Consider the following 14,149-nt stretch of genomic DNA (forward strand, 5'->3'; position numbering starts at 1 on the left):
CTCCAAGGTCTCTAATAATCAGCTCATTTTATAAAGACTGTCATTTGTTTCCAAGCCTTGGCAACAGTGTTGTCCACAGTATGCCCCTAAACAGGACCGCAAAGCCAGGCATATCTCTGGCTGCTCAGCCCCCATCCAGGCACACCCAACAATGCTTTCCTTTATGTTACACTCCTTATCTCCAAAAAGCCCTCAGTGAATTTTACAGAATAGGGTTTTTGTTTGAGGTTAATCAAACAAAGAAATATGAACACTGATGAGAAAAAGGAAGCAAACATGACTTTCCTTTGACACTGAATGTTCTGGCTGCCAGGGTCTTATCTGAACTCTGAATACTCCTGTAGGTATAGTCTATCACCCACTTGATAGACAATGAAGTTGAAGCTCAGAGTCAGTCTACCTTGCCTAAGGTCACAGAGATGGGACAAAACTGGGATCAGAACCTGGGTGTATAGACGGTTACAACGCACAGGCTTGCAAACTCTGCTAAACTATCCATAGTGGGGAATGGGGAGAGCTTCATGTAGGAAGGGCCTTTCCTGGCCAAGAAATAGCATATAGGATTGCATTAAGAATCGACCTTGATGATTCAAAGGAAAGAAATCTAGTCAGACCCATCTGTCCTGGGATCCTGTAAGTCATTTAATTGTATATCATGAGCTGATAACAACAGCAAACATGCATATAATGTGATGTACTTTTCAAAGGGCCTAACTCCCCTACCAAGATAATTGACCCATACTCTGGATCCTTTAAGACCAGAAGACCTGCCACATTCCCATAAAGACTAGATGTTACTCATACCGGTGCTTGTGTTAACCAACCACCTGCCAGTCTCGATCTCCTCCAGGAGCCACTCAGAATACTCTCATGCTCTGTGGGACATTTAATCATGGCACAATTTCTCTCATCCTCACTGTTTTCCCTGGCGAATTACCTTCTCCCACCACTGGTGCCTGAGCAAGTGAAGCCCAGCACACCGCTCCTTAATACTCTCTTGGCTCTGGAGATTCTGCTGTAGCAAACTCAGTTGGATAGCGTTAGAAAAGGAATACGGTAAGAAAATAAAAAGAAAAACAAAATATGTTACTCCTTATAAGTGCCAGCGTATCGCTGGCAGTCACACTGAAACTGCCTTGCCAGGCAAATGGGATTGCAAGGTAATTCTGAGATGAATTCTAAGGCACCATCCAAACGACTTCTCTTCTCAACCATGTTTCTTAGCAAGAGTGGATTCGAAGGACAGTTTTAGACCTCAGAATAAGGGTTTGGTAACCTAATTGTACTTTTTCAGTGTCTGAGCAGGAAGTACAACTACAAAAAAGGAATTTGAGAATTATCTCTTCATGGAACAAAAGTTTTACAGAAGAGGCACAGTTACACAGATGAATTTGAAGCTCAAAATTCAGAGATGAGAGCACTGAACCCATTTGAAGACACAAAGTATAAAGAGAAGAAAACATACAAATAAGAAAAAGGCAAGGAAAAGCTTCTCATCAAAGGCATCAAATTGAGGTATTAGAAATCCTTCTCATTTTATTTTATTTTATATTTTTATTTTATTTCTTTTCAGTGTTCCAAAATTCACTGTTTATGCACCATACCCAGTGCTCCATGCAATATGTGCCCTCCATAATACCCACCACGAGGCTCACCCAACCCCCCACCTCTCTCCCTCCCAAACCCTCAGTTTGTTTCTCAGAGTCAACAGTCTCTCATGATTTGTCTCCCCCTCCAATCTCTTGAATGGAGCTACCACTTCCATTAAAACAGCTCTCAATTTCCTCTTAAAATGGAGGCCTTTTATGAGGAGGGTTAGGGAACACTGGATCAACAAGGGTCCACAAGTATTTTTAAGCATTACTTTCTATTCCATCTTAAGCCAAACATTCTGGTAGAGACACTTGTAATCAGCCCAGCTGACTTTTGTGAATTTCACCCCCTCTTCTATAAACTTGAGAAATGAGAAAGCCTAGATACTACTGGAAACAATTTTTACATTTAATTAACAATTAACCTTATTAAGTGGCAACAACTATTGAGTCTTTCTTCTATCTTCCCATCTGGGAGAAATTTGGGGGCATCATAATTTCTACGACAAAGTTCTCTCATTGACAGCACTCCCTTTAGAGGCATTCAGGGCCTTCTTTGGGACCCTAGGCCAAATCCAACTACTGAACCCCTTTACTTGTTGTCCTAGACCCCTCTTGGGAGTACTACATATAGCCAACGTAGGGAAACTCTCATAAATAAAAATCAAATTGAGAGAGAAAAAAAAATCAATAAAATACAGAAAAAATACATCTATGATCATTTAAAATAGAACCTCAGAGGCATTTAAAATGTCTTCACATACAAAAGTTTCATGGCACAAAATTCTCAGGGATCCCTTTAAAGCAAATAAATTATAAAGCTGTGCCTTCCCACTTGCTTGTCAGTCATTCTTTGGGCCTACAACACTCTACACAGCCAGCATGAAAAGGCTGCCCTCCTTATCTTTCCCAATATTCTGTAAAAAAAATACTCTCACAATGAATTGCTTCTCAATGAATTATTACACGTTTATATAATAAAATGCTAAGTTAACCAGTAAACCTAAGGTTAGAGAATGTTTATTGACATGGTAACATAGTCACAATACATTAAGAAAAGAGATTACAAAATGCCAAATACAATGAGTCTATTTTTTAAAACTCAAGGTATAACATGCCTGTGTGTTTCTGCATACAAATGTATCACTACGTAAGTTTAAAAGCATAAGAAAGACATATACAAATTTGCTAACAATGATCATCTTTAGGGATGATATTATGAATTATTTTTTTTCTTATTTATCATCTACAATAAACACACATTTCTCTTGCACCATTAAAAAACAAGACAACAACAACAAGAACAAAGAGTGTACAAGCCCACTATTTGCAGAGTTCCCTTGGCTCTGGATATCACTTAATGTGTTACTAAAACAGTGTAGTTTTCTGAGCCTCGGTACAGGATGGGACCTACAACTGGGCTGAACATGAAGTTTTAAGGCCTCATTTCAGATCTCACCCTTCATAAACTGGATCCATCAGGACCCCTCTTAATAATAAAATCCACTCTATGGCAAAGGATAGGACAACGATCCTTTGGGCACTTGTGATATATATATTTCCCTACGTTAATCTGTCCTCGTGTGCTTTCAACATGTCCATCACATTAGTGGTTTACAAAATGTTTCGGGCACTTGTGATATGGATATATTCTCCTACATTAATTTATCCTCAAGTGCTTTCAACACGTCCATCACATTAGGGGTTTACAAAATGTCCCCAGGAATCCATTTAGGCGCTTAAAAGGTTTTAAAAAAAAAAAATTGGATTCAAATCTTCTGTAAAAATAGATCACTTTAAGTACTTAGAAAAATATAATTAAAAAATAACCTGCCACATTTTCAAATATCAGAGACCAACAAGTTATTACTGTATGTCCTTTAATTCTCTGTACCCCTGTACTGCTAGACTTTGTATGCTGGTTTATAAAAATGGTAGTTCTGCATTAGTCTTAAAACACACACACACGCCCCAATTTAGAGCAACACAGACCATCTGTTTATGTAAAATTGAACCAGCCTGCACAGCACAACACACAAGGTCCAGGCATATCTGATTATCACATATTCCCATCAAGGCCTAATAGCGAAATTGTGCACAAAGAATGGCTTAACACATCTCTTTATTGTTCTGCAGTGAGGGTTAGTACTTGGAGTATTCTATTTTTCTAGCCTTTTATACTCATATGAACCATAGTTGGGTATTTTGGGTGATACAACTTTGAAATAAAAATTTTCTACTTAACTCCCTTTTCACATGCAATCTGTCTAGCAGAGTATCCAAGCATTGCAAAGTGAGCTCTTTACAAACCGTTACATCTGAGTAAATCAGAATTTTTCATGCAAGTGAAGCCAGTTGAAGATACCAACTGAAGACCATAGCGGGGGCTGATACAACCTTAACTACCATTTACACTGACTGCCGTCCATTTTGTGTTCATGAAACAGATATATTCTTCTCACTGGCCACTTTATAAGAAATTCTGTTCAAAATACAGTTAGAATTTGAGGCTTCACTTCTACTGTTATCACTTGAGCCAAGCCACCACCCTCTCACGAATTATTTTGGCACCCCTCTCCTGTCCCTCTGGTGTCCCTATGTCCTATCTGAGGACCTCAGTCATGGCACTTTCATCCCAACACTTTCCAGTGACCTTCCATGCCATTAAAGTGAAAAGCAAATTTCATGCAACACTGCAAAGACCTTGGGTAAGTCTGGCGCTTTGTAGACCTGCAGACCCTGTCTCATGCTGGCTGCCATTCACTCCCAACAGTCTTGATCGCCTCCTCATAAAGGTTCTTTGGGCCCCAAGCACCTGTTCACAGTGAAATGCTTAACCTCCATGCTCCTTCCACCTCAAGCACTCTTTGCTCCATCTCCAAAAGGTCTTTAACCAAAAGTATTTTCTCAATGAACCCTTTCCAGGCCACCCTAATTTACAGCTCTACCCCACGCTCCCTGGCTCCCAGGATTTCAATTTCCCCGGGTCACTCGCCATCATCCAAAATAACCCTGGCTCAAATGATTGTCTCCCCCAGCTAGAGTGTAAGCTCCATAAGAACAGAGAATTTTATCTATTTTGTTCCCTTCTACATCCCAGAAGCCTAGAACAGTGCCCACAATACAAATCTGTGGAATGAACAGGATATTACAAATTCAAATCGATCATAAAATCCTTATCAATAAAATGCCATGTTTTATTGTTGTCTCTCACAACAAATGGTCACTTTTAAAGGTTTTTGGTTGGTTTTTGTATTTTGTGTTTTTTTGACAAAAAAAAGTTTTACTTCCATAAGGGAGAAAAAAACTGTCTAAAATTGTAAGTTACAGAGATGTCTTCATTATAATTTGGAACTAATTATAGTACTCGACACAATACACCAACCACCACCCTGATGGCACTCGTCCAAAGGCCACACATCTTTTAGAAAAAGAGTCTCTCTCTCTCCATTATTAGTCTTCCCCTATGTACAATAGTGATGGTCTATTTAAAGGAGGAGTTTTTTTTAAAGAATCTTCTCACTTGGGCTTACATCATCAACTTAAAAAAACAAGGCCATCCAGAGCTTTTCTTTTCTATGACTGCCACACTATGATCATAATTTTTGCCACACGCCTCTGTTCACACAGCACTTTTGTCTCATACTAGTTTCTTTGGGATGCCCAATTTTTGTTACACACACATCAACTTGTACATACTTCTGTGGAAAATCTAACACACCACAGATAACCTACTGAGCTCAGTGTAACTCATATGGTTTTTTGGCCCATGCAGACACTTTCCCCTAATCACTTAGCATACAGATCTTCTTCCCATTTCCATCTCCCTGCAGTGGATACCACTTGGCATTTATATGATTTTAGAACATGTCTGCTTACAAGTGAACTTTGTAAGTCAAATTTTCATTAGGGAAAGATCAGGAAATTTTCAGAATCCAGAAGTGTCAGTTATGCCCATTTTGAAATCTTTTCATCTCAATCTAATAAATTCTTTAACCTCATATTGCTTAGCTTACTAAGAGGAGTATCTGCAGAGTGATAACTTGATAATACATTTACTCTTAGAGCTTATAAACTTAAAAAAAAAACTTATAATCAACATCCTAGGCACAACTGACTAACTTATTGGTTGCTATGAAACACAACAGAATTTTCATTCAAGGCAGAGATGTGGATTTATATTAATGTAGGCTATATCAAAATAAAAAAATTGACATTTTGATGGGAGAAATGAGGGCGCTGGACAGAGATGATGAAGCTGATACAACTGCATCCAATTCTATCTTGAAATCACCAAAGAAGTATGAAGTTAAACATTTTACATAAAAGTCAATAGGAGGTGTTTTCTTTGAAGTCTTTGATCCTGATGGTTCAAAGTGAATGGCATTTGCACACTTTGAAATTGAAGCACTAAGCCCACCAAGCATAGCCAAGCAGAAATCAAGTTTTTGTAACACGAAATACAAAACATTTCCTGTATCACATGGTTATGAACAGAAATATAAGCTCATAGAGTCAATAAAATACAAAACTCCATCAGGTCTGCTGATCTATAGGAGTTTACACTGACAGAACAAACTTCTGCTTGAAAGGATTCTAGACACCAAACTGAAAATTACATGTCATATCTCTATCAACTCTGGTTTAATCATGTTCTGTGATTAGAATTCACAGGAACAAACTTTTTTTCAGAAATATTTATATTGAAATCTGAACCATCGCTTGTTCTCTGCTGTTTATACTTCCTTCTTTGGCCATAATTCCTTGAAAGAAAGACCAGCGTGCCTTAATATAAAACCATATTCCACATACAGGTAAGTAGCCTGCTGCTATTCTGCTAAAAACAACAAACACACAGAATCCCGTATGTTAGAAGCATTGTTTTGTTGTTGTTGTTGTTGTTAAATCTGCTTTTCAAAAGAGGCACTCAGCCTGGGAGACAATGGCAGTCAACATCTCTAGCTTTACCCCACACAGCACCCACAGACCAAATCACAGAAACTCTGCGTCAGCCAGCATCCCATGGAGAAATTCCCATCAGCAGCTGGACACCATGTTAGACATCCACACCTCATTCTCTGTGCGCCGAAAATGGGACAAATCTTCTCAAATCAAAGAATCTGAAGGTTCATGTAAAAAGATATTTTTGGTTTTCAGTTTGTAGGGCACTCTGTATCTTTTTGTTTTCTAGATCAACATTCTCTGAAGAGTCTGGCAGGAGCAGCACCATTCCTGTCAATGCTGACTCCTGGCTTGACCCATGGGCTGCCATGTCATTAGGGGCTGGGTCCTGGAGGCGAAGAAGGACTGGGCTGGAGAGAGGACACGGGTTGACAGCACTGTCTCAGTGTTGCCTACTGGTGTTCTAAAAGGACCCAGCATGGGCTTCAAAAGCTGTGAGACTGTCAGTGTCCCACTCCCTACCTGACCACTACACAGAACACGCCTTCAACATGTGATGTCAAGACCTCACTCTACCTACATTTTACCACTACATGCTGAATTGTCTCAAGCCCAGGAGTCCAGGACAGGAGAAACTCCAGATCATTCAAGGTTGCAAGCTCTGGACAACACCAACATCACTTCAGCTGATCGGATTTAGCAAATCAATACAAACATAATTTAGTGCCTTTCAAGACAAAAAATATGGATTTCATCTTCTTTGTGTAGTTTTCAGGTATATAACGGTTGTCACACCTTATAACTGTAAGAAAGACAGACGGCTGTTGGCGGTGCTGCAGTATCACTAGATACCACTAATGCCCATTTGAGAACCTGGAGATGAATTCCCATCAGAACTCCCAACTGCACATCAATCAATAGTTCCTCCAAGTTTCACTGCCCTTGAACAGTTCCACCTCAACCAAGCCTGCACAAACACTGGAAAACCTGTTACACTTATTAATGCCTTTTAACGCTGAAGATGCTCTAGAGTGGCCCTTGCCTCCAAAAGTGCTCTGTGTAAGAGGACTTCATTATATCCTCATTTCCATCCACCATCCAACTTTCACCAACTGCGATCTTACCTCAGTCTGAGACCAGCCATCAAAATGACCATGAAATCATTCAAGTAATCAGCCCAAATTTTACTAACCAGGCTCTTCCACCATGCTCTTCCAGGCTAATAAAGCATTCTGACCGAGCTCAGGACACCACTCTCCCAAAGTGGTTCCTCCGTTCCGCAGCTGTCCAATCCTCCACACCTGGGACTGATTTCTCTCCAGGGAACACCTGTCCCCTCTTCCTGCTACGCACGCTTTCCTGAAAGCCACGAGTTGGCACCCAAACCCACCGGATTTGAGCCCCGAGAGCCCAGGACTTACATTGTTCATGTACTCGCTGAGCAGGTCCTGGAGCGCCTGCCGGACGGCGTTGCACTCGGCCACGATCCTCTCGCGCCGGTCGTCGCGTGTGCAGGACGAGTCGGCCATGAGCGCCGCGCCGCTGATGATGCTCTCCAGTCTCTCCTCGAGCGACGGCCGGAACCTGGCCTCGCTGAAGGTCATGGGGTCCAGGATTATCTTATTCTGAAAGCAGCACCATGAAACAATTAGGGGAGAAGACACAACTGCCTTTGCACCCTGCCTGCTGAACCAGAAATACCTGCGGCCAGAGCAAGACTCTCCATGGAGAGGTAGCTGGTTGCTTAGACAAATACCAAAGTGGCCTTGCCCAAGTAGCAATTGTCCCTAAGATACTTTCCCCTGTATCTAATCTTCAGGGAGAAAACAGCACATCTTGTTTCAATGGTGTGTTCTTAGAAAAGGCTGTATCAACCAGAGTTTTCTGATGAGATTGTGACAGTGGCTTTGTTTCTTTGTTATTTTATTTACCTTTTTTTTCCTTTTTACATTTGTAGCCTTCAAGGAAAGCACATTTCAGGGTAACACTTTGAAGGATTATGAGAAGATTTTAGAGCAAGAGTATGATGTGTAATCAACAACTTAAAGATCCTTTAGTGACTAGTGTACACATCGTATCTATTTCATGAGAAGTAAAGAGTCCCGTGGCAGGACGCCTTTTGAAACCTTGGCAAATAGCATACGCCAGAAATATACTTTATAGGTTACTTCCCACTGGAAACTAATAATTTGTGTATATATATATATATATATATATATATATATAGCCAACTAGTGTTCTAAAAAAGTATTCACTGTGTGTGTGTGTGAGAGAGAGAGAGAGAGAGAACGAGCGAGATTTGTTAAAATTAACTGACAATATCATGATAAAAATACTAGCATGGTCTGAAGGAGCCTAGATAAGGTGGAAAATAACAATGTTTCCTTAATGGAAGGTGCTGCAGAGAACTTAAGCTTCACTTAGCCCCTGCTAAATCCGAGGAGCCTGGAAACATGTAGGTGAGGATGTCCAGAAGTGGGAGGATATCCAGCTACAGACATAGGCATCCAGATTTCAAGAGATTGACCAGTTTCTCTGGGGACCTGAAGATCATCAGGGTTATCTGGACACAAGACAGTGACTGGCATACTAATAATGTCAAAAGAACAAGAAGACCAAATAAGACCCAATTAATACCAATTCCTAGGGTGTGAAGGATGAGAATCAAAAAATGAAAATAGGAGCAGAACCTGGAGAATATTATCCCCAGCAAGTCAAGGGAGTGGAGAGACACGAACTGTCTGATAATCGTATGAAGGCAAAGTTGACTTTAATCAATGGCGGGTTTCCAGTGGGGACCCCTTTTCTTCTCAAAACAAGGAAGATCATTCCAGCAATACTAACTAGAGTAGAAAGACTAACTGCTTAGTTATTACAAAATCAGTCTGACTACAGGCTCTGGCAAAGTTTGCCCTAACCCTCCAAAGCATCCTAAGGTAGTTCCTGAAAGCTGTGCTCCAAGCATCAGTGGCTCTGACTTGGATTCTCCTGTTATAACACACACATCTCCATAGCAGAGAGCCTGTCAACACAAGGGCTATGAGGTGCCAAGGAATGAATGCAAGCAGGTGGCACCTTAGAAAGAAAGAACCATCCATTGAACACACACCAGAAAGAACACCCACTAAACACACACACTAGAACCTTGGATTTCCTAGGAAATTACTCATTGGTCAAAGCTCCCTCTTCAGTTTAGAGGGCAAATGCATGAGGTCATACAAACAGAAGATGAAGCTTTTCTGTGGCAGTTGTTGGCATAAAGACCAGCCTCACATTTTTGCTTAGACCTTAGAAAGATAATAATTTGTTACTTCACTCAGAACAGTATGACTCAGATTCTGTTCCTTGTATACTAGCAACTCTCCAAAAAGTGTCAAAAATCATGAAGAGGCCTCAGTACAGGGGATGGCTTTGTAGCATGTATCATTAGAGGGAACAGTCACAAAGGCAGACTGAGAGAGGAACATTGGCTTTCCTGCCACACTGGCTGTTTGTACCAGAGCTGGGGATCCCTTTGAGTTCTCTTTCTCTCTTTCCACTGCTGTTGGTTGATGCATCTATGATAATCTTATCATGTGACATATGTTAGACTAATACTCTAATTAAAGAAACACCTGATCAAAATAGAATTAGACTATTTTCCTTTATAAAGCTTACAGATTTTCAGAGAACTCTTTTATAGGGAACTCAGATTCACATAAAACATAATGAGAATCATTCGTTCTGCTTTGAGGTTTCAGAAGACTCTTCAGAATCATATATTTGGTCTAGTGTAGGTTTTTTTATTATACGTTGTACTAAAAATATAAAGAAGTGCCAATTTGATGGAAATATACCGAGGTAAATTTGAACTCTTCAATAAGGGCAGTTGTAAAACAGTTTCTTTGCAGAACAGAGGAAAATGTACTACTGTCATTAGAACATTACTTCCTAAATTATTTTCCACGGAACACTGAGCTTAGAGATGTAATGTTTTGATGAAAAAATAAGTTTCCCTGGCCAATATGTTTTGGAAATACTGCACGGCCCAGAGCAAATTACCACATGAAATGCTTTAGGGGAGTTCTGCCCTAAAGGAGTCAGTTTACAGTAACATTCCTCAAACCTATTGAGCAAAGAGAGGGTTCCCTTTAAAATGCATGCATTACCTTTGAGAACCCAAAAACACACAATAGAACCTGTGGCAATGTCAGCTCCGTGCTCTTCCCACCTGCCCTAGGCTGTCATGAAAGTGAATGCACTGAAACACTGAGCGTGAAACACTCTGCATAAAAGTTACACTGTTCATCACATTTCTAATGGAATTATTCATTATTTATAGATTACAGGGGGAAAAACTCTTTAAAAATCTCCCTGGGAAAGAAACAATACATTGACAATATTCTCATCCCTCTCTGTATTGGAGATGGGGCGCATTGAAATGATGGATGCGAAAAGCTGGCAGGGAGAAGCCCCTCGGGAGAGAAAAGGCATAAAGGTAAAGGGCAGCGCACACACGTCTGCGTGTGCCTCGGTGCTTGTGTGTGTGTAGGGTAAGCACTGTCGGTGTGTGCTCAGGTTGTGTGTAATGGGTGGAGGGGGATGAGTGTGTGGTATATGGGAGGGGGTGTGGGTTTTTTGTGTGTATGTGGGTGTGAGTGTGTGTTCAGAAAACTGGCCAGATCTCAAACCAGCTTTAAAAAAAAAAACAAGAAAACACACACACACACACACACATACACACACAGCCAAATGAAGCCAGGGGCTCGAGGGCTAGAAGACAGACTATTTACTAGAGTTGCTAAAGTTAAAAGAACAAACAAACTCCTGCAACCAAGTCCTGACCAAGAAATACAGAGTATGATGTCAAAGCAGAGAGAGAGAGAGAGAGAGAGAGATAGGGATTTTTTGCTTCTGCACTATTTTTTTTTTTTTGACAGGATTGTACCTTTAATAGACAACGTAAGGATAGCTATTAATGTAAGAACTATGATATACAATAAAACCAAATAGACTTAGGCTAAAAAATTACAAAAGTTTTAAGATTCTCCAATACGTTAATTTTGCAACCTTTTCGTATTTTATGCTTTATTGGCTTACACTGTTATAAAGAGAAAAATGTAAAGGATTTTGAACACTAATTTATCATTTTAATATGAATTGAGAGACATCTAGGCAAGAGTCTTTGCTAGTATGCTTCAGGGTCATTTGGGACCAGCAAACAGCCTCTTTCCTGCATCAGCGCAGCCTGTCCTCACCTCTCTGTGCGGCTGCCCTCTACTGGCAGGAAGGAGCGAAGCAGCATCCCGGATCGAAACTCTCCTCCCTGCTCACAGAGGGTGTATGTTAAGTGGGTAACAAGCCAGCACCAGGCAAAGGGAATGGCCAAGGGTTCTTGTCTCCCCATTTAGACAAAGGTGTGCTCCTGACAGAGGATTTCATGGTGTTTCCTATTATTTGACATATTTTAATCCCCTCAGATTTTACATTTTAAATATGTAAGTCTCTTGTTTGTATTCTTAAAGCTCATTTAATCTTTTTATCCTTTTGATCTTTCGGTTCCACCTTATATTGTCATTTTACCTCATTTTAAAATTGCAGGCCTGCATTTCTTACCTTATCTGTTTCTTTTAAAAATGAGACTTTAATTTCTTTTTATCTCGCCTATTTTCATTCTGTTTATTTGACTTGCATAACATCGTATTCTGCGATTTTTACTTGTCGTACTCTCTAACAGCCTTAATTTTACAAAATGATGTTTCATTTTTACATTTTAAGGAGTGGCAGTTAGAAAGCATGGCCGGAAAGACGGTAGCCACAATAATTCATCCCCAAGCATAGGAGACTGGAAATCTATTCTTCCAACAAGCCAGTGCTTAAGGGTCTCTTCTAGTCCTACATAATTGATCTCCCATTATTTCCAATGTAGAACTCGATCAAAATTTTAATTTGAAATAATTCAGGAGTCCATATAGTTCAAAACTACTTCCTAGAATAATACATTTACCTTCCTCACTGCACACGCAATTGTTAGAAGAGCCCCACTTTTAAATCACAGCTATCATCCATTCTCTCTACAAGGAGTTCTGTGATCTAAATTTCAGTACCATCATGGAACACTGAGTCATGTTTGATGCAGGTTGATACAGAAGGAGGTAGAAAAGAGACCTCTGCAAAGCAAGAGGCTGAATACATTACAGATGGTTTGAGAAGTCTAAAATTATGTGCCCTTAGTATTACTTTCTGCATGTTATTGAAGAGAAAAATGCCAGGATGATGACATGGTCATTCAGTTAGTCATTCACCGGATTGAGCACAGGATTGAACACAGGTCTTTTGACTTTAAGCAGTGTTGCTCTATCAGACTGCCCGCATTCAGTTAAAATGAGCCTAATTAATCCCAATCAGAAAATGTATTTCATAGTTAAGCTATGAAACTCTCCTAAACTAAATATAATGACCTAAGTATCATCTCTCATACTGTTTTGTGTCATCTCAGTTACCTTGCCCTTCCAAGAAATAAATGTGTACAGCCATTCAAAAAAAAAAAAAAAATGGGTGGCAGCTGCTGTGGGTGTCTGAGGGCACAGACGGACTCTTTATCTCAGGGCATAGACTCTTGATCATAAGAGGTTTACAGTCTAGTCAAATAACCAAAGACAGGTACTACCAATCCTAATTTGGAAAACATAGAAATGATGTTAAGAAATGGTTGAGTTTTGGCAATTTGGGAGGTAAGAAATGTTTCTGGAGATTATTCCTCAGCTGAGACCTGAAGAGTGACAAGTAGTTGACAAAGCAAAGTCAGGAGCAGGAAGAGTTCACGCAGACAAAGTAGGAACTGGGAACAAATCCATGGAAGTGAAGGATTATCATGGTATATGAAGACTACTACAAGAGGTTTATTGAAGCTGAGGTGTAAAGTCACAGGTCTGGTGTCATCAACTCGCCTTGAAGAGAAACTTCTCTGTGAGCACCGTTAAGGAACTCCTTCCATCTGCCACACTTAGAGATCCCCAACAGTTCCATTAGAAGCCACACTTGACCCCAGGCAGCCCTTGTCAATTGCTGAACACAATAAGGCCACTCTTGTACCATGGAGAATGGCCTAACAGGCAACTTCTGCTCCTACTCTGGATTTCCCACAGGACTGAGATTGTCTCAGAACTGTGCTGAGGCTCTTACTACATAAATGGACCCAGACAGAGACAGAGTTGGTGGAGAAAGCACAGCCACATCCTGAGAGACTTCTATTCCATGTTAACAAGCTTCCACTTTGTGAACATTGCTTCAGATAATGAAGAGCTATCAAGAGTTTAAAACATAGGAATAGTATAATTCTGTTTGGTTTTAGAAAGTTTCCTCTGGCAGTTAGGGAAGTTAGCTTTGGCAGGACTAAAAGTAGAAGACTCGAAGACCAATTGCCATGCCTCCAGAACCCAAAAGAAAAATAGGAAAACTACAAGATCATGTATGTGTAGGTAAAGAGGACATACCGTGGGACAAATTTAGAATGTAAATCTGCAAAATTTGGAGATACACATCCTCTGAGAATAAAGAAGTTGTCATCAAAGATAAAACTTAAATTTACAGCATGAGCAACAGGTACAATTCAAGAGTCCGCAAGCTCTATCCTGGGTGTCAGCCTCCTATTTTATAAATAGAGATTTAGCAGA

At 40.2% G+C, this 14,149-nt stretch overlaps 1 protein-coding gene across 5 annotated transcripts in view; it reads right to left on the reverse strand.

Moving 5' to 3' along the window:
* The window catches only part of CTNNA2 (catenin alpha 2), a 1,136,651-nt gene that overhangs the window by 728,938 nt on the left and 393,564 nt on the right, over positions 1 to 14,149 (reverse strand). For all 5 annotated transcript variants that reach the window (XM_082745335.1, XM_082745334.1, XM_082745333.1 and 2 more), the window contains one exon: positions 7,916 to 8,119. In XM_082745335.1, coding sequence (XP_082601461.1) covers positions 7,916 to 8,119 — 204 coding nt within the window. The remainder of the gene's footprint in view (positions 1 to 7,915; positions 8,120 to 14,149) is intronic.

The sequence above is a fragment of the Mustela nivalis genome, assembly GCF_964662115.1.
Source record: "Mustela nivalis genome assembly, chromosome: 8".
Taxonomy (NCBI): Eukaryota; Metazoa; Chordata; class Mammalia; order Carnivora; family Mustelidae; genus Mustela; species Mustela nivalis.